This window comes from Notothenia rossii, assembly GCF_949606895.1.
Source record: "Notothenia rossii genome assembly, chromosome: 7".
NCBI classification, from domain to species: Eukaryota; Metazoa; Chordata; class Actinopteri; order Perciformes; family Nototheniidae; genus Notothenia; species Notothenia rossii.
The window spans coordinates 80,993,983-81,015,188 of NC_136905.1; the positions used below are offsets into that span (position 1 = coordinate 80,993,983).

Genomic DNA, 21,206 nt, shown 5'->3' on the forward strand with positions numbered 1-21,206 from the left:
AAGTAACTCTTGATGTAAAGATGGAGTATAAGTATATAGTGGCATATAATTGAAATACTTGTATAACCAGTTGTGTAGGAGGTACTTTTATCTTGTGCTTACTGCTCTGCAAAATGAAAGGTACAATATGAAATCTTGATCTTTTGTAAAAGTGCAAATATATTAACAGCAAAATGTAAAGTGCAAAAAGAAGACTGGCTCCTTTCAGAGAGTAACATATCCTTATACAAATCATAATTCTAATGTTTTAACATGTAAGACGCATTTCTATATGTGTGTCTGATAGTTGAATCTATATCACAGCTTCATATTTAACAAGTTGACATGTTTGGTTGTAAACATCTTTATCTGTCAGAAGGATAATGTAATGCAGTAAAATGTACAGTGTTTGTCTCTGAGGTGGAAGTACAGAGCAGCATACAATTGAAATACTCATGTCACCAGTAGTGGATGAAGTACTCGTATGTTTTTATTGTAGTAAATATAGCAATACTCCTCTGTAAAAGTGCTATGTTAGAAGTACATAGAAGTACTCCAAGTTCATTTTTTTACTTACAACATCCATGTCCATAGCACAGTATCGTATCATCTTGTTTAGTATGTAAAACAAGAATCTCCTGTACATGTATTCCAGCTGTCGAATATATGTATTGCCTCTGAGATGTAGTGAAGATTAAAGTGGCATAAAAAGGAAATATTCAAAATTGTACTCAAACACAGTAGTTGAGTAATACATGTTTTTGTTTACTTCCCACGTTTAATGTCAGGTTTTCTTAACACTTTTCCACCAAATCTTCAATCCATCAAGTGATCAGTTTAGTAAAAGCAGTAAAAGTTCAATGTTTTACTGACAACGTCCATGATGTCCATAGCACAGTATCGTATCATCTTGTTTAGTATGTAAAACAAGAATCTGTACATTGTTTCCAGCTGTCGAAAATATATGTATTGAAGTAAAAAGTACATTATTTGCCTCTGAGATGTAGTGAAGATTAAAGTGGAATAACAAGGAAATACTCAAGCACCTCAAAATAATGCTAAAATAAATGTTTTGGTTACTTTCCACCTTTTTAATGTTGGGGTTTTCTTAACACTTTTGCACCAAACCTTGTCTCTGCTTCAGGACATGGAGCACGGAGGAGGACCGCCTGAGTCTCAGTGATTAACTCATACATTCAGGACTTCATCAAACCCCATCGGCCTCAGATTGGATTAACTCAATGTGAAGCAGCGTCTGGTGGAAAGCGAGCATGGATATCTACCCCCGGCCCAGCGGAGAGATCCAGAGGAGGAACCCTCAGCACGACTTCGAGCTCCTCCAGAGGGTGGGCAGCGGCACGTATGGAGACGTCTACAAGGTACAGAGAAGTCGTTAGAGCTGCTGATGTGTGGCTTCAACGTCAAGTGACTAAGAGCGCTGTTTGTTTTCAGCCGTGATAACATGTGGCTAACACATTTGGCAGTAGCTGTTGAACGAGAGCCAGGTTTCTTCATGCTTTGTTACAGCCTTCTGCAGCTACTTATATTTACTTATTATTAGCAGGATAAGCTGCAGTTGACAGCACATAAGGGTTGGATTCATAGTGTTACTCATCTGACAAAACTTTCCCATGAAAAAGTTAATTAAGAGTGAGATATAACACAATTATTAGTTGATCAAAAGCAAATGGAGCTGCAATGAAAGGTAATAAGCAACAGAAATGCTGTTCGAGTCTCTCAAACCTGGAGATTAGCTGTGTACATCTGTTTTATATCATATAACAGTGAATATATTTAGTTTTTAGACTGGTAAAACAACACATTTAAAGACCTCACCTTTAACATTTGAAGTATGATGGACATGTTTTAACTTTTTCGGACATTTTATACACTAAACGAGTGATTGATATTAAATTGAATCGTCCCTCAGCCTTAAAAATAAATAAATACATAGTTATTGATTCATTTATTCAGTCAAATGCCAAACCTTTGCTGGTTCCAGCTTCAAAATAAAACCACTTCTCCGGTCACATATGACAGGAAATGAACTGTGTTTGTGTTTCGGACTGCGGGTCACGCACAAGGAATTGTCTCTATCTTTTGAAATGTTATAAACGATTAGTGATTATTAGGGCTGAAACATTTGGAGTGAATGTGTAATCAAGATTATTTTTGGACTGATATTGCAATTGCTATATGAGTCACGGTATTGGAGGTAATTCGTTATTAGCATTTCCATTGAAACATATTTATTACAAATAATCATTGTGACACTTGTCAGCTTTGCAGGATTAACATTTTAGAAGGTATTTTGACACGGGCAGTCTTTAACACATACCATTTGGATAGTAAGTGCGATATCAATCAAATTCCCATAAACCGTTTAGACTTATCTGTTAAGCAAGAATTAAGTCTGCAGATTATTATATTATAAAGAATAGTTGCAGTTCTAGTTGTTTCCCTCATTATGCAAATACTTTCCTAAAACCTGTTTGACTGAGAGATTAACAGTGACTGCTTGTACCTGCTTGCCCTTTTTACCCACAAAACGTACTGTTTTTGTTCCAATTCTTAGTATAAAAAAAGCAGGATAAAAGCATGGATATTGGCTTAAAATCAGTTATCGAGTCATTTATATGAAGCCATAATCAGGAGTCTTCAAGAGTATTAAAAGTTGATAAATCAATTTAGCGAAAATGAAGGCTATTAAATGGCATTTTCCAAGGTATTACATTTTGTAGCTTGTTTTCAATAAGTATCTAAATGGTCCAAAGAGGTTGTATTCTACAGTCTGCCTGAATGTAATCATTGCGTAGGTGTGTAGTGTGATTCTGTGTAGTTTATTTATGGCATCCCGTTGGGTTTGACGTCATCTGAACAGGACATCGCACGCTCACTGCTTGATAGCACGAAGGTCCGTTTACGCCGGTTGCTAAGCAACATCGTTATGGGGAAATGCAAGTCTGTGTCCAAATGGTTGGAAGATAAGGAGGAAGGGCAATCAATACTGTATATAGTCAATGTGAGGTCAAGTGTGTCGCCAAGGTAACCGGTTAAAACTACAAGTGGCGATGAGGTCTTAAAATCGGTCTTAAAAGGTTTTACATCTGACTGCAGGATTCCTGCATACACCCTGTATAATAATGGTACATGATCTGCAGGTCTGCATATTCAGAGATGAAACGGACATGCACTGTATTTATTTGATCCTTTGGAAGCCCCCTCAGGTGGGTGGTTTCATCACATTATTTTGAGGTTACTAACTCAGATGAAATTGAGTCAGTTTCGCTCTCAGACAGGAACATGTGCAATCGTTCAAAGGTCAAACAAGCAGACGACACTGCCAGAAACTGGACTGACCCAGAGGTTAAATATTTCTGGTGTGAAGGAAAAAAACAATGTTTGACTCATAGCAAATCAAATGTTTCCAAACTCTGCAAAAAAAATTAAATTAGCAGTTTGTTTGTGACTGGTTAATGTCCAACGAATATTGTTTCATTGCAATTTGTATAAAACTGACCCAGTTTTAGAGGAAATGTGTATTTATTATTAATATGCATGTATTTGAGAGGCTTTTTTTACATTCTGCTATTTTGTGACCTGAAGATAGTGAGTATCCGTTATTGACTAAGGCTGCAAACAAAAGTCAACAAAACTGAGCTAAAGCAGAATATTTGGTATTTGCTTCATGTTGACTTTTGGACTCCACAACGGTCTGAAGTATTTGGAAATATGTGAAACAAACCCATGCAAACACTACTGGAATCTAAGGGTGCGTTCACACCTGCCTTGTATAGTCCGGTTGAATCGAACCCTAGTGCGTTTAGCCGCTTGGTGCGGTTCATTTGGGTCGGTGTGAACACAGTCCGAGACTCTGAAGTGAACTAAACAACCGGACTCTTGTCCTCTAAAATAGGTGGTCTCAGAGCGCTTGCTTGCAAACTCTGGAGCGGTTCATTGCTAGTGTGAACGCAGTCCAAAAATCTTTAGCGAAAGGGTCTTTCAAGACATCCGCGGTTGTTTACTTAAAGAGTGAAGCAGAATGAAGTGTTGAACAGTGTCGTGTAAAGTAAAAATTCTCCGTCAGCTACATAAAAGTAAGAACACCTGTCGTCGGTGAAATGCCCCTCCTTACTGCTGAACGTCTCTCATTATGTGTTATAATGTTTTTTAACGGACGTTGTCTGATGATTATATAATCATATGCGCGGGCCGCTAGTGTCTGTTGATATCCAGATTAACAGCAGCATGAGAATAACCTGCCGAAAGTGCCGATGCTCCATGGCGGAGGCTCCGGTAGAAATTGCCGGGATTTGCATTTTTAGCCCGTTAATGTCTGACCAATGGTTGAACAGCATTTCCGTTCACATGACTTGTGTTTAAAGTTTAAAGTCTGTTTGAGTTTTGCCTAACCTTCTGAAAAATGAAACAATGTAACAAACTGTGGTCGCACCAGAAAACGGACTATTAGGTGTGAATGCACCCTAAAGCTTCCAATAGTACAATACTGATAGCAAAAGTCTCATCTTTATCTACCAATAAGATAACACAAATAATGGCAATTTAAACAGAGGTTGGAGTATAATGTAAAAATGTGCACCTTGTTTCACAATATGTAACAAGAAATATGTATCAGTGTTTCCGCCAGACCAGGGCTGAGAGGGCGTCCACCCCGAGAGCGATACTGTCTTTTTACATTTGGCTCGGCTCTCTTAACGCGCGGGTGTTTCGGCTCCCGAGCGGCTCTTCATGTTACCACAGTTTACCACGGAGCCTCAGTTTTGCCGCTGCGAGGCTCTGGTGCTCGCAGCTCACACGCGTGCTCCACTAGCACCGCTCATCACGTCCAAATCGCGTACGTTCCGTGTTGTCCTGTAGCACCGCCGATGTCGGGGAAACGATCTTTTTCCTTTTCATTATTTCAAGCGATAAAAACTCTCGATCTTCTCTCGAATTATTTATATTTTTGGACGCCCTCGGCTCGAGTTCAGGGCGTCCCGAGCTCAAATGACGACAAGACGACCCCTCTGGCGGAAACGCTGATATGTATATTAGGGCTGAACGATATACCGTGTCATGAATAACCGCGATATGCGCATGTGCGATATTCACATGGCAGGGACGTGCGATTTTACTCTTTTTTTATTTTTTTTTAGGACGTGTGATATTAAGTAGGTACATTAACTCAAACACGTCATGTTACAATTATTTTGCTGCTTGCTACTAAAGCAAAACTTGCGCGGCTCTCATGTCAGGGGTACTTGAGTGAGTGACATGCACAGCAAACCACCAATCACAATCATTCTTGATCAGATCACAGCAGGCCCCGCCCCGCTAGTTTGCAGACCATCAAAACACAGGTGAAAAATGAGCGAGGAACAGGAGGACGATAATGGAGAGAATGAAGATTTACTTCCAAAAAGAAAAGCAACATCTGCCATCTGGAACTATTTTGGATACAAAAAGGTTCTTCTCTTCTTCACAGATGAACCCCCTTATTTGAGGTTAAGCAACCTGCATTATCATGACATGTTAGATCATGACTCAAGGTATGATGAGTCAACCAGTTCAGATCTAGACGTCCGTGACTAAAATCTTTCATCCGGTTAAATATAGTTTAAAAAAAACGCAATATATATCACAGGGGAAAAGAATATCGCAATGTCAGTTTTTTTCAATATCGTGCAGCCCTAATGTATATTACAATATATGGATTATTATATATATATATATATATATTATTATTAGTGATGATGTTATTGCTAAAAATGATATCAATGGTTAAATATTAGCCAAAAAGTAAGTTATACAACAATATTGCTCGAAGGGGTAAAATTATTCTCGCAATAATCTCAGAAAGGAGTTATTCCGCCTCTTAAATCTGGAGTTTTGTGTCTTTTCTCTTTTTCAAATCATATTAAATGGAATATTTTTGGGATATGAACTAAAAAAACAAGACATCTAAAGACATATAGAAACGATTCACTAATTATTGACATTTAGTCTAAATCAAAATGTATTTGCAGTTATCGATTAATTGATTTATCCAAAGGTCCTCAGGTCATACACGAGTATATGTTTTTATTATATAAAATATCTTTGGGCTTTGGACTCTGGGTCATACATACACAAAGGAATTTAGAAGATGTCCCTGTAGAAAACTAAATCTTCCCAGCTTTCAAACATTGTCAACAAATTATAATAATAATAATAATTAGGGGAGGCTGTGGCGCAGTGGACTTGGTGATCGGATCATGGGAGCACAGGTTCAAACCCCACTGCAGTCAGCATGTCGTTGTGTCCCCGAGACACTTCACCCCAAATTGCTCCTGTGGGGATTGTCCACAGTATTGAGTATGTAAGTCTAATACTATTCAATTAATACAGAACAAGATAAAACATCTACAGTGTTAAAATAAAACAATTTAAAATGTAATTGGATGTCAAAGTATCATCTTAGCTCAACAACACGCTGTGTCCACTGTGTGTCAGCTGCAGAATTGTGTTGTTTATGCATCTGCCACAGTCGAGTGGAGTCTGATCTGATGATAGTTCATGCTGTCAGGGTCCCTCTCCACACAAAGCCTCTGTGCAGCCCCCCCCCCAGCAGACCACCGGAGGAATGCAGCGCCTGGTATTCTGCAGCCGCTCGCAGGCGGAGGCTGAAATCTGATCGGCCCTGTCCAAACACGCGTGGTGAGGGTGTGTTCTGGAGCATCTCCGAGGGAGGAGAGTTGTCTTATGGCAGGGGTGTCCAAACTTTTTTCACCGAGGGCCACATACAGAAAAATATACGAAGGGCTTGGCAACTCACTAGAGGTTTATCGCCTCATAAGTTCAGTTATAAATTAGCAAAATCAATCAACTGTAGGTAAAGGATGCTTGTGAGTGTTGGCAGCTCATCCCTTTAAGCAGAAGCCTCAGTGATTATAATAAGAAGGGTGTATTTCAAGCTTGTAAATAAGTCATTGGGCTTTTTTCTTATCAACTAAGATATGTTAGAAAATGTTTCCAACTTGAATTGAATGAATTTATTTGAAAAGTGGGCTCATTAACACATGAATAGTACTGTGTGATATATTGTTATATTTAAGAAGTACAATACAAGACATGCACAAGTTTCATTTATACTTTTTTAATTTGCTGAGGGCCGATTCAAAATGGTCCGCGGGCCGCTCAGATATATACAAAACATGTGTCTGAAGTGCACCAAGGCACCAAGCAGATCATTGCAGCATTACCCATAATCCACTCTGTTTCAGCCCTGTTTCCAAAGTGCTGATTCTCTGTCTGTTACTTTAGATGAAAATAAGGAGCCCCTCCCCACGCCCCTCTGAGAGACATTTGGTTACAAAGAACTCAATGGTGCTCTAGGAGGAGATTCAGGTGATAAGGTGGTGGTGGGGTGGGGTTACCTTGGTTGCTGATTGGCTAATGGTGACACGAGACAAAACATCGTTCTGACATCATAAAGTGGCAAAAATCTGATCAGCTCATTTTCAGACAGGTTTTTATAGAAATGGATCAAAAAGAGAGAGAATCTTTGTTCCTGAAACTTTCAGAGTCTCTTTCCACAGAGGGGACACATGTTGATGTAGAAGAGACATGAAGAAGAGGGGACACATGTTGATGTAGAAGAGACATGAAGAAGAGGGGACACATGTTGATATAGAAGAGACATGAAGAAGAGGGGACACATGTTGATGTAGAAGAGACATGGAGAAGAGGGGACACATGTTGATGTAGAAGAGACATGGAGAAGAGGGGACACATGTTGATGTAGAAGAGACATGAAGAAGAGGGGACACATGTTGATGTAGAAGAGACATGGAGAAGAGGGGACACATGTTGATGTAGAAGAGACATGAAGAAGAGAGGACACATGTTGATGTAGAAGAGACATGGAGAAGAGGCGACACATGTTGATTTAGAAGAGACATGGAGAAGAGGGGACACATGTTGATGGAGAAGAGACATGGAGAAGAGGGGACACATGTTGATGGAGAAGAGACATGGAGAAGAGACGACACATGTTGATGGAGAAGAGACATGGAGAAGAGGGGACACATGTTGATGGAGAAGAGACATGGAGAAGAGGGGACACATGTTGATGGAGAAGAGACATGGAGAAGAGACGACACATGTTGATGGAGAAGAGACATGAAGAAGAGGGGACACATGTTGATGTAGAAGAGACATGAAGAAGAGGGGACACATGTTGATGTAAAAGAGACATGAAGAAGTGGATTTTGCATAATAGGTGACCTTTTTTAAATTGGTACTTTTCAATAGTTTACTAATCATCATGTACCAGATTCTTATTATTCTCAACAAAAGAAGTAAGAGTGAGTAATGTAGGTGAGTGTACTGATAATAATAATAATAATAAATGGGATTTATATAGCGCTTTTCTAGACCCAAAGACGCTTAAATGATCGTGTCAAAGTTAAATGACAAAAAAGGGAACCAATGCATCTTCCACCTTCATTATGCCTTCCTAGTTTGCAATAATAACATGGAAGTGTTAAAGGGTGTCTGTTTCTGCAGTTATATAGACATCAGGCTCACCTTTTTACTCTGACAATGTGATTTTGTGTAAGATTTTGTCTCTTTTTAGAGCTCTGTTCAATGCCAGAATGCTTCTTCCAATCACAGGTTGTCTCAAGCCTTGAAGTTTTGTCTCACATATTTGAGCGGTAGCTGCAGAAACTTCCCCTTTCTGTGTGTGTCTCTTTCAGGAAATAGAAAGATAGCCACAGGTTGTAAGCAAGAATGTGTTCATCACTTAAACAGGTTTTAAGCAGAAGAATGACTTTCAAACGGTTTAAAGCTACACAAATATGCCATAATCCCGTAAAAGGTTTTTTCTGATATTTGTGTTTGTGTGTATGCACTGTTAGTCAGCTGCAGCTCGATTAAATGGATTCCTTGCATCGTTTCCCTGCGACTAGTCCCTCCCACCAGGGAAATTAGTTTTAAGAGCAATGGGACGTCGTTTCCTCCGGAGCGTCACGTGAAGCGACGTCCGTTTGTGATGACGCCGCCCAGCTGATCGTCTGACAGTAGCCAGATCAGTGCATGCGCTGCATCTTAGGGCTGCTCGATTAATCGCGATTACGATTATGGCTTGCAACGATTACGAAAACAACGTAATCGAAATAAAACGATTATTCTTTTATTATTATTATTATTATTATTATTTATTTTTTTTAAATAATTTTTTGCTGTTGTGGTTTTTGAGTTGAATGATACTTAAAGTTCAGGGTAATCAACTGTTAAAAACATACTGTTCACATTTTTTTTCTCCAATAAATAGATGTTTTCAAAGTCAATGAATAATCGCATTTAATAATCGCAATTACAATTATTGACCCAAATAAACGAGATTATGAGTTTTGCCATAATCGAGCAGCCCTACTGCATCGTACAATCAGTGAGCGATACACAGTAAGGGGGCGGGGCGAGTGTCTGAGGATTTCACCGGAGGATGGTCTGTTAGTTCCTTGATTATCGCTCCTCCGTTATCACTCCTCGATCCTCTGGCAAAAATAAGGCCACTGGGACGCTACTCAAGATGGCGCAGACAAATCAGCTTCCAGTGATACTGAGCCCGAGGAAATAAAAAATAAGAGAAGTGAAATGCATCCTATGTGTGAATCGGCACCCTGTGTTGAAAGGGTTCTATGGTTTCGGTTGATTTAGCTGTTCGTCCCATCACTCCCCCGGATTAGGGAGCATCCCGTCTTGACCTGGATTTATGTCAGTGCAGCCTACTTGAAGATGGAAAGTTCACAAAGTATGGATGTATATGTTCAAAGCCTTTGAGATGTAGACGTTGGTGCGATAGAATATTAAACTTTGAAGGTGTTTCCGTTCAAATATACAGAAACAAAATGATTCCACTCTTCAGATTGACTGATTGACCTTCATCATATACAAACAGGGATATTAAAGATTGATGTCGTCCAGCATGAGGTCTGGGGATGATGCCTGTTTAAGCTGATTTACGGTTTGATCTTATTTAGGATTATAATGAGGTTTAAGCTTAAAGCGACCCTGATGGGGTACGTTAACCCACGTCAAACAGCAAGAGAGCTGCAGGAATGAGTCCTAAACCAAGAAACGCTTACTATTTTAGCACTTCCTGTTCCCTTGTGTTGAAGTCAATGTGTTTTTGGTTGTTAGCCTGAAAGAAGGTCTGTGGTTAACACAAGAGAAGAGATTTTAAAGTGTTACAACATAACATTTTAAAGTGTTACAACATAAAATACAACAGTAAGTACCCCAGTGGTGATTTGAAAAACTGTGGTTTCTAACAAATGTCTAAATGAGACGAATAAACGTCATCAGCCCAACATTAGCCACCTTTAACTTAGCGGTGGTGACATGAAGTCATGTGACCGACCGTGCTGTAGTTCCTTTATAGCCCAACGTTTGCCGCCTTTAGCTTAGCGGTGGTGACATGAAGTCATGTGACCGTGCTGTAGTTCCTTTATAGCCCAACGTTAGCCGCCTTTAGCTTAGCGGTGGTGACGTGAAGTCATGTGACCGTGCTGTAGTTCCTTTATAGCCCAACATTAGCCGCCTTTAGCTTAGCGGTGTTGACGTGAAGTCATGTGACCGTGCTGTAGTTCCTCTATAGTCCAACATTAGCCGCCTTTAGCTTAGCGTGGTGACGTGAAGTCATGTGACCGTGCTGTAGTTCCTTTATAGCCCAACGTTAGCCGCCTTTAGCTTAGCGGTGTTGACGTGAAGTCATGTGACCGTGCTGTGGTTCCTTTTATAGCACAACGTTAGCCGCCTTTAGCCTAGCGGTGGTGACGAGAAGTCATGTGACCGTGCTGTGGTTCCTTTTATAGCACAACGTTAGCCGCCTTTAGCCTAGCGGTGGTGACGAGAAGTCATGTGACCGACCGTGCAGTAGTTCCTTTATAGCCCAACGTTAGCCGCCTTTAGCTTAGCGGTGGTGACGTGAAGTCATGTGACCGACCGTGCTGTAGTTCCTTTATAGCCCAACGTTAGCCGCCTTTAGCTTAGCGGTGGTGACGAGAAGTCATGTGACCGTGTTGTAGTTCCTTTATAGCCCAACGTTAGCCGCCTTTAGCTTAGCGGTGGTGACGTGAAGTCATGTGACCGTGCTGTAGTTCCTTTATAGCCCAACATTAGCCGCCTTTAGCTTAGCGGTGGTGACGTGAAGTCATGTGACCGTGCTGTAATTCCTTTATAGCCCAACGTTAGCCGCCTTTAGCTTAGCGGGGGTGACGTGAAGTCATGTGACCGTGCTGTAGTTCCTTTATAGCCCAACGTTAGCCACCTTTAGCTTAGCGGTGGTGACGTGAAGTCATGTGACCGTGCTGTAGTTCCTTTATAGCCCAACATTCGCCACCTTTAGCTTAGCGGTGGTGACGTGAAGTCATGTGACCGTGCTGTAGTTCCTTTATAGCCCAACATTAGCTTTTTACTTCTGGAGATCGCAACACAATACAGCCTCTATTCAAGTGTAATAACCGTTCATAAATGTGTACTTAATGTATTGTGCTTTACTCCTTGTTTCATGGGTTCAAAATTCCGCTGTCTTTTTTAATTCAATGCAATGCCAATCACAAAAAATAGGAAAGTATGTACTGATGTTGAATTTGACTGATAGAGATGTTGTGGTCATATACCACAGTTCAATATTTCCACTCCACTTCTCTCTGAGTCGAAAGGATTATCCAAATTGCATTTATTGGTTTAAAGCTTATGTAGGCCAAACTGTAAGGGATGAATCGTCAGAATACAGTATCATGCTATAGAGCTCAAGGCTACAACAGACAACATTTTTTCAGTATATTGAATTTAATTTATTCTTCACTCATCTAAAATATGTAAGAAAATATTAAAAGTTGTCCATTGTAATTACTCTAACCCTACATTAGGTGAGCCAGCAGTCCAAAAGCAAAACATATTCAATATTATCAAATAAAACAACCAAAAAGTGACGAAACCCTCACATTTGAGTCCCTGGCTGGAACTCAGAAATGTTTGCGTTTTTTTAACAGAAAAATGTCAAAAATCAACTATTAAAAAGCTGTTTATTGACCAATCAAACTACTTGTTTTGTCTTTAACAGTTGGGCCACGAGTTCAGATTAAAGCAGTAATATTGACAGTATTCCTGACCAATATGTTGTTGTTGTTTATTTCAGGCGCGAAACATTCAAACCAGCGAGCTTGCTGCTGTGAAGATCATAAAGTTGGAACCAGGTAAGAGTCTTTCTCTTTATCTCAGTTTTTTAAATAATAATACAAATTCTGTTTAACAGGACCTGGAATAGTTTTTTGCTCACAGACCCACTGTTGTGTATATGTTATATTTTCTTTTTATAAGTGAATTAATGATCTTAGTTCAAAATCCCCAAGAGTTCTGTATACATTGTTTGAACAAAGTCTTAGTATACATTTTAACCGTCCAGGAATCCTTTGATATTTACAGTGTTACAGCAAAGGTACAGTGCACATAAAAAGGCAAAAAGTAAAGAGTAAACTTGCATATTAAATTAAGTCGCAAGCACACGTTAATAAAATTAAAAACAAATAAGCTCACAGCTCACCGTTATCACAAATAATCACAGCTGCTTACAAACCAACAGTAACATGAAAGCACAATCAAAAGTCAACATAACAATGAACCACATGGTGACTATCTTACAAAGAAGGCTCTGGAGAAAAATACATTTCATTTTAATTTGTTCCGTTCATGGTATGCACAACTTAATGTATAACAATTATTTGCAAAACATGTCTCTATAAACAGGGGTGCACATAACTGGTGCGCATGCGTGGCAAAAATCTGAAATGCGTACCTTCACTTGTGTCACAAAGCGCCTTTGCGTACCGACGTACATGTGAAGGCGACAGTCGGTCAGACAGGGCTGCTGTTAACGTCGGTCTGTACAACGGAATTGTGCCCCCCCCCCCCCCCCTTCTGTGCCCTGCACACACACTGGAGAATTGCGCAAAAACAGCTGATCACAACGTTCACGCTCTGTGGTCACAAAGTACTCCAGCACTAGCACCCCCCCTCCCACGTCGACTTTCCTGAAGTACTCCACTAGCCCCCGTGATACGTTCGCGATACAGAGGGCTTCATCACAAAGCTTTGAGTGGAGCCAGAAGTTGGAGTACCAACCACTGACTCCAGGTACTCATCTGAGTACCTCACTGAGAACGTTGTGTCTATAAACACACCATACCTGAAAAGGGGGTTAGAATGTTCTTATTCGCAGCCAATCATAACAGCATCGTAGGAAAATGAGAGAATCACAAAAACATACAAAAGAAAAATACTTAGTTCCCAGTTGACAGAAAGAAACTAAACAACAACACCAAAACATCACATGTACAAAGAGAAGTGCAACACCCTCATCTGAGTCCTACTGGAGTAGAAGGGGGAAAGCAGCGCATAATAATAATAATAATAATAATAATGGGACCTCCTAATAAAGACCCGACATCACAAATATTTCCCATTATACATAAAGGTATTCACATTCCGCTTCGTATATTCCCATTTTTATTAATTTATACAACTTTAACTGAAAAGGATGATAAAAGTAATCAAATTATATATGCAGATTGGGGTGATTTGAGATGTTTTGTGTGGAGAAGGAAGGAGGCTGTGGTGCCTGTGTGGGGATGACCTACTGACAGAGTGGAAACAGATTAGTGGGATTACGATGAGCTTTGTACCACCAGAGACCAGACTGAGCTCGGATGATCACCAGGAAGAGTCCCTGTTCTCTTTCACTCTGCCTCTCTGTTTGTGTTGGAGGAGGTGTTCGTTTACACCTCAGGTAGTGTGTGTGTGTGTGTGTGTGTGTGTGTGTGTGTGTGTGTGTGTGTGTGTGTGTGTGTGTGTGTGTGTGTGTGTGTGTGTGTGTGTGTGTGTGTGTGTGTGTGTGTGTGTGTGTGTGTGTGTGTGTGTGTGTGTGTGTGTGTGTGTGTGTGTGTGTGTGTGTGTGTGTGTGTGTGTGTGTGTGTGTGTGTGTGTGTGTGTGTGTGTGTGTGTGTGTGTGTGTGTGTGTGAAAAATAATTTCCGTTTATCGCAATACCACATCAACTGTTGTGACAGACAAGAATAGTCCATTCTAATGTCTAACACTTAATGTGGAGAAAGAGATGTCCTGTATGAGTTGATTGTGCGTTGATCTGTTGGTAATGCCTCGGGGCTCCGGTGGGCATGTAAACAAATGCATAATGCTGCCCTATACTTTGCGGCCTCACCCGGTTGCCTAGCAACGCTTATTGTTTAGGTCACGGTGTCTTTTAATAAGCAGGTAGTCCTATCATTAGCTAGAACTAGCTGGATCTGATCGATATGGAAATAAACGCGAGTGAAGTCTAATCTGACGGGAGAGAGAGATCAGCTGCTGCTGACGTGTCGACACGCAGCTCTGAATAATCACATGCAGCGGTGAGCAGAGCAACAAACACACACTTCAGGTTAGAATATCACACGGAGCTATTTTAATTACCTCTCAAACTACCGTAACTAGTTATAGATATGTTTTAGTTTTACTGTCGGGTCACTCATTACTGATCCGCGAGCTGCATGATACTGACGGGCTGTCAGGAGAAGGAGAGAGCGCTCCGTTTATTATTCCCGTGTTATTGTAAATTACTGAACACTTTTGAATAGTTAATCTACTAGCCTATAATTAGTTTGTTTAATATCGAATCATATCAATTTGTTTTAAAGCACAATAAATAACAAAGAAGACCTTTGACTGGCACTTTTCTCATTTTGTCCGGAAGATTTCAACTTTAACGGACATGTTGACCGGCGAAAAAATATTCTAACGGGAACTCTGGTGTGTGGGTGTGTGGATCAGCTGGTTTAGCTCTAACTGAGGAGAAGTCAGAAAGAGAAACAGGAAGTAAACATTCCTGCACATGACTTTTGATTCGATAGAATAGAAAAAGCATATATCAATTCCACCCAGAAAATAAATGCACTCAGGGGCTTCAAAGAATCTGCTGATTATTGTCTTGATTAAAAAAACGAAGGTGATGTCTTTAAAAATACATGAATACAAGTTGCAGAGTGCAGTGCAAAATGTGAATAGTTCAATTAAAAGCAGCGGCAAAAATCAAAGTCTTCAGCCTGGATTTAAAAGTAGTGAGAGTTGCAGCGGACCGGCAGCATAATAGCTGAACTTCTCCATGTTTAGTTCTGACCAGAAGACCTGAGAGTTCTGGATGGTTCATCATTTAGCAGGAGATCAGAAATGTATTTTAACCAGCGTTTCCGCAAGGGGGGCGGTTTGCCGTCGTTTGACGCCATTATTGGAACTCCCTGAACTCGAGCCGACGGCGTCCAAAAAAATAATTAATTCGAGAGAAGATCGAGAGTTTTTATCGCTTGAAACGACGAAAAGGAAAAAGAAACACTGATTTTGACCCAAACCATTCCATGCTTTATAAACCAGCTGCAGTATTTTGAAACCAGTTCTTTGACAAACATGACGCGAGTGTACAGACCTCAGAACTGGAGTGATTTGATCTACTTTCTTAGTGTTACTGAGGACTCGAGCGGCAGCGTTCTGAATTAGCTGTAAGTACCGGTAAGTGTAATTTGTGAAAACCTGCCGTTTGAAATGATAAAAGAACGAACATTTATTAATTAATTAACTCACAAATAAAAAGAATTAAGTGAAGTTAAAATGGTTTAAAGAAGTATACCAGTTTATATAGGGAGGCGTGTGGTGCAGTGGGTTGTGCGTTGGTGTTGGGATCAGGGGGTCACAGGTTCAAACCCCACTGCAGTCAGCATGTCGTTGTGTCCCTGAGACTCTTCACCCCAAATTGCTCCTGTGGGGATTGCCCACAGTATTGAGTATGGAAGTAGCTTTGGATAAAAGCGTCTAACAAGTGACATGTCATGTAATTGTATTATATTAAAAAAGTTCCTCTGGACCTGTATTTTTATCCCAGTTGCATAGTCCACTCCTTGGCCTGGTTTCCCATAAACAACTTTAAAAACGTTCATATGTATTATATTCCTGTTTACTTAGATTTTTTTAGAATGACCTTAGCCCGGGTCATCCTGTTTTAGCAGGACTCTCCTTTCTTTACCTCCACGTTGAGCCCGAGTCACTCCTCTGGGCCTCAGGTAAACAGTTTTGGGCGGAGGCAGAATGAAACAGGTTAGACGGGAGGAGGAGTGACGACCGTGTGAAGAAGAGAGAGGAGGAGGGAGTGTAGAGGAGGGAGTGTAGAAGGCCTCTGGCTGCAGCTTAATCTGATTATCTGCATGGCAAACAACTATTTAAGATCAATTAGCGCTGGTCACTTTCTGAGAAGGAGAAAATGTATCTTTACTTTCCTCCTCGCTTTACACACTCCTAGAAGTCAGTTATTATAAACACTATCGTTAGTCCTCTTTTCATTCCTATGAAAAGTCATTTTGTCGTTGAGAGTAAGGACCAGCCCCGTGGCAGTTTTTTTTTAGTAGAGATGTAGCTGCAACCCGTTTGGGTGTGGAACAACGTCCCAGCATGCAGTAGGGCTGCAGTAATCTAGAAGAGACATGGGAAAAATACATCTACATATTATCTGTAGTTTTCCATAAAGTGGTCACAATGCACATGTGCTCTCTACCTCGGAGCCTTACTTACTTGTATGATAACAACAGACCCAAATCCACCAGGCTCCAAGCCACCTGAAGGCATAGGTAACTCAAATTACGCAGGTTTGTTAAGGAGCAACTTGTCTCTTTACGAACTTAGACCCCTCTCAATACAAAATGGATCAAGCCTTGATTCCACATAGATTATTTATTTGTCGCTAATTTTCGTATATTATATGAAGTACGCCCCTAGTGTTCAATGCACTGAAAAGCTTCTTTCTAATGATGTTTTTCTAATGGACAGAAACACCTCTGTAGTGATGGTAGAGAATTAGATTTGTTATAGCATTTTTTGTCGCTAAGTTTTATGGAATACGCCCCTGTAGCATTTATTTTTAAATATTGTATATGACTGTGATGGTAAACCTACCCACTGGTATGCAAGGTCTTTTTAGATGGTGTAGGCTGTAACTTATACTTCTTTCACAACGTTTTAAACTGCTGAACTAGTTTCTGTTTAATTATGTAATTACACCATTTGACTATCAACATGTGGCGAGTCACCACTATTAGCGTAAGCCTGTGACGGTTAACAATAGGGCTGCTCAATTAATAGTATTTGAATCGCAATTACGATTTGGCTTGCAACGATTATGAAAAAAACATAATCGAAATAAAACAAAACATTTTATTTATTTATTTTAATTATACTTAAAGTTCAGGGTAATCAACTGTTAAAAACATACTGTTCACATTTTTCTTTCAATAAATGGATGTTTTCAAAGTAAATGGATGATCGTTTTTAATAATCGTGATATCAATTATTGACCCAAATAATCGGGATTATGATTTGCCATAATCGAGCAGCCCTAGTTAACACACTTTAAATTAGCTTAGCAACTTGTGAAGTGATATTTTAAAGACAGCGTATGCAGTAAGGCTGAGCTCAATTGAAACAAGAGCACAGAAATTAAGTAAATACCATATTTTCTTTAAAGGTCCCGTGTCATGGCCATTTCCACTGATCATAATTCCATTGATGAGGTCTACTAGAATAGATTTTGCAATTTTCCAAACTCACATTGGTTTCTCATACAGCATCTCTGTAAACTACGTTTAACTGTCAGCACAGTGTGCTCTGATTGGTCGGGACGTTGTGAATCACACTAAGCTCCGTGGAGGTGTGATTTCCTTGTTTAGCGATACACAGCAAAACACAGCCAAACTCACCCTGAGCAAACACAAAGTCACAGCCGAAGTAAAAACAATAAGTGTGGCTTGATATTGAGTAAGAAAAAGGTTGATGCTGTGAGAATGGGTCTGCAGAGAGAATGGGTCTGCAGAGAGAATGGGTCTGCAGAGAGAATGGGTCTGCAGAGAGAATGGGTCTGCAGAGAGAATTTCGCCGCCATCCCAACTGTCTGTTATGAGCCTGCAGCCAGGGAGGAGAGATCAGCAGAGCTGCCTGCACTGAGTGTGTGTGTGAGGAAGTCCGTGGATTGGTCAATTTGGACTAATCAGTGGGGGCTTAACGTAACGGCTCCACGGATTGGTCCATTTCGTTCCGGGTACGGTTGACATCATGCGTACCCGGAAGAATCAATGGACAGTGACGTATCTCCAACGAGGCGTTTTGGGGAGGTATTTTCAGTCCGGCCCTCGACTAGTACCCATTTTGAAATTTGGCCCACTGTGTATTTGAGTGTGACACCCCTGCATTAGGGAAACACTCAAATAAGGTATGCATTTCACCAGCAATTGTGCCACCGGTAAGAAATTGATTGGTAAAGAACAAATTGGAGCATTTATCTCTACCAAGGTATTGATGTAGATTTAATCTTATAGTTAAACTGATTCAATATGCGTCATATCACACCAGCATGAGATTGAATAAGTCCAACTTGTTAAATAGAAGCGTTGATGTGTGAAGTTGTGTGAAGTTGTGTGAAGATGTGTATTCACAGAGCAGAAGGAAGCGTGCACAGGAAGTGGCTTCACTCTCAGGCCTCCTCTCACCAACAAGAGATGTGATGTTTTTTTTTAAATGTTTAAACCAAACTCAGTAATGCCTCTGAAAATACCCCTGCTCACATTTCTGTGGCTCCTCGCACCCTTGCTCTCTGTCAACACATGTGGGAAACTTTTGTGATGAACAGTGCTTAGTCTTAAATTAAAAACACTAATTAAAGTAAAGTGATATATGTCTTTGTGACTTAATTCAAGTGTCATCTTTGTGGCAAACAAAGACAACTGGAACATTATCTCCATGTCCGTCATCATTAAAGCCTCATCAGTGAGACGCCATTACTGTACATCTTTCTTATGCAACAGAGAAGCAATGCACAAGTAGGGAAATACATTTTAGATTTTACAAATAGAAAGGAAGGTGTCAAACTGAAGGATTAATATCGTTGATTATAATTTTTTGAAAGAGTAACAGACTTTACATGCATCTGTAAAACGTGTTTAAATAGGGAATGCATATGATTAGCTTGTAGGATGGTCTGTAACAGGGTTCTGAACATTTGAGACATTGCATTACTATGATTTAAGTAAAAGTTGATTCAAGTGATATAATGTCATGTAGCAGATAGGGCTGCTCGATTATGGCAAAAATCATAATCTCGATTATTTGGGTCAATAATTGTAATTGCGATTATTAAATGTGATTATTCATTGACTTTGAAAACATCCATTTATTGGAGAAAAAAAAATGTGAACAGTATGTTTTTAACAGTTGATTACCCTGAACTTTAAGTATCATTCAACTGAAAAACAAAAACAAAAAAAACTAATAATAAAAAAATAATCGTTTTATTTAGATTACGTTGTTTTCGTAATCGTTGCAAGCCATAATCGTGATTTTAAAATATGACTAATTGAGCAGCCCTAGTAACAGAGTACAATCCTATTTGACAGTACATTGCATGCTCGTCATCTCCCACTGGGGACTCCTGTTGTACAATCATCATCACAGCTGTTTAAAAGCTAAAAATAATGTGTGACATGTCTCCTCCCTTTCTTAAAGATTAACGTTGCTTATAACTGATTCTTTGTTCTTGTCAATCTCATGGAAATACCAAATTCTTCCATGAGTTAGTCTTCAGCTTTCAGTATTGTCTGACATCTGTTGTACTAAATCTGAAGCCCTTGGGACCTTCTAAAGACGTTCATCTTAAAAAGTTCTTGCCGTCATTTGACGCCCTTACTCAGCTCGGGACGCCCTGAACGTCCAAAAATATTAGTAATTCGAGAGAAGATCGAGAGGTTTTATCGCTCTCGGGGTGGACGCCCTCTCAGCCCTGGTCTGGCGGAAACACTGATGCAGGTACATAGTTGTGTTTTAGTAGGTAAGACTTCCAATAGTTGCATAACGTCACTAAATACCCCAATTAGTAACTGAGGGTAATTTCACAGCTCATGTTGAAATGTTAATTCTCTGGTTTGTTGTTTATCAGCTGGATGATTTCACACATGTTGGCATTGCAAACACACTTTAGTCCAGACGCTCAGAGAGAGAGCTTGACCTTTCCCGCTGAAAACACCACTGCTCTTTTCTTTTTTTATAAAAATGAAATGTTGTTTGTGTGCTCAGACTCCTCTGTGGTCCAGGATGTATCCCTGGTGGTTTTCTCCCAGAGTTCAGACGTCTGGAGCTCTGAATCAGAGTAAAGAGCAGGTCAACAACCAGCTGGTGTTAGCTGCCAAATCTAACTTACAACAGAATGAATCCATTAAAAATACCTTTGTTTACATCTTTGACGATATGTCAACAAATCTAGCATTTTGGTCTCATTTGACTTTTTTCTAGTCGAGACTTCCTCTTGCTTTTTTCATGCTGACTTATTTCTGACTGATGAGCACATCTCTAGTAAACACAAGATTAAAGTTGGTGCTTCGCATGACGGTACGTCCACACGGCAGCGTGCGTTGAAGCTTGCCGGTGGGCGTGTCTGGCGTGCGACCAACAACCAATCACATGAATCTCCCGCCCCGGACACACAAGCACGCAGTTTGATTGGCTAGCGCTTGTACTGGCATATGATTTGATTGGCTGGCGCTTCCGTCGACACTTGAAACGTAGAACTTTTCTCAACTTTCGAAGCGAGCACCGGAGACGAAGCGACGCGAAGGAACCACAATGCAGTTCGGCAGGGCGTCGTTGCTGTGGGTACCTTGACTCTATGTAGAATAAGAACTTCTTTAATCAAGTAATATCCTTCAAGATGACTTTAAAAGGGTTCCTTAATATCCTTAAAAAGCCTTAATAAGCATCGAATTTATTATATCTAAAAAATATGTTTCATTGGTATTCATAAGCCCCAAATCTAATTTCTTGAGTCTGGAAAAAGGTGCTTGGGCGTTAGGATTTACTTTCTCACATTTCAACTTTAAAATTACAAAAGAATTGTCCTACAAATAAACAAAAAATAAATGAACAGTCGTTAGAAGATAAGGATAGTGGAATGAAACAACTTTTTATCATTTGTTTGTTTTAAGATAAACGGTCTGCCAGATAGCAACGACCTTGGTAAATGCGTTATGTTGCATTAAACATTTGGGCAACATTGGTGTTGTTTTGTTCCTCAATTTCGACTACTGTAAAAATAGTTTTAAA

The 21,206-nt window shown here is 40.0% G+C and overlaps 1 protein-coding gene across 1 annotated transcript in view; it reads left to right on the forward strand.

Annotated features, from left to right (window-relative positions):
- map4k5 (mitogen-activated protein kinase kinase kinase kinase 5) overlaps nucleotides 1-21,206 on the forward strand; it is a gene marked incomplete at its 3' end in the record, with an annotated part of 48,714 nt that overhangs the window by 1,123 nt on the left and 26,385 nt on the right. The window contains exons 2-3 of the mRNA XM_079692862.1: nucleotides 1,124-1,358; nucleotides 12,167-12,224. Of these exons, the coding sequence (XP_079548988.1) occupies nucleotides 1,251-1,358; nucleotides 12,167-12,224 (166 nt within the window). The 5' untranslated portion in view covers nucleotides 1,124-1,250. The remainder of the gene's footprint in view (nucleotides 1-1,123; nucleotides 1,359-12,166; nucleotides 12,225-21,206) is intronic.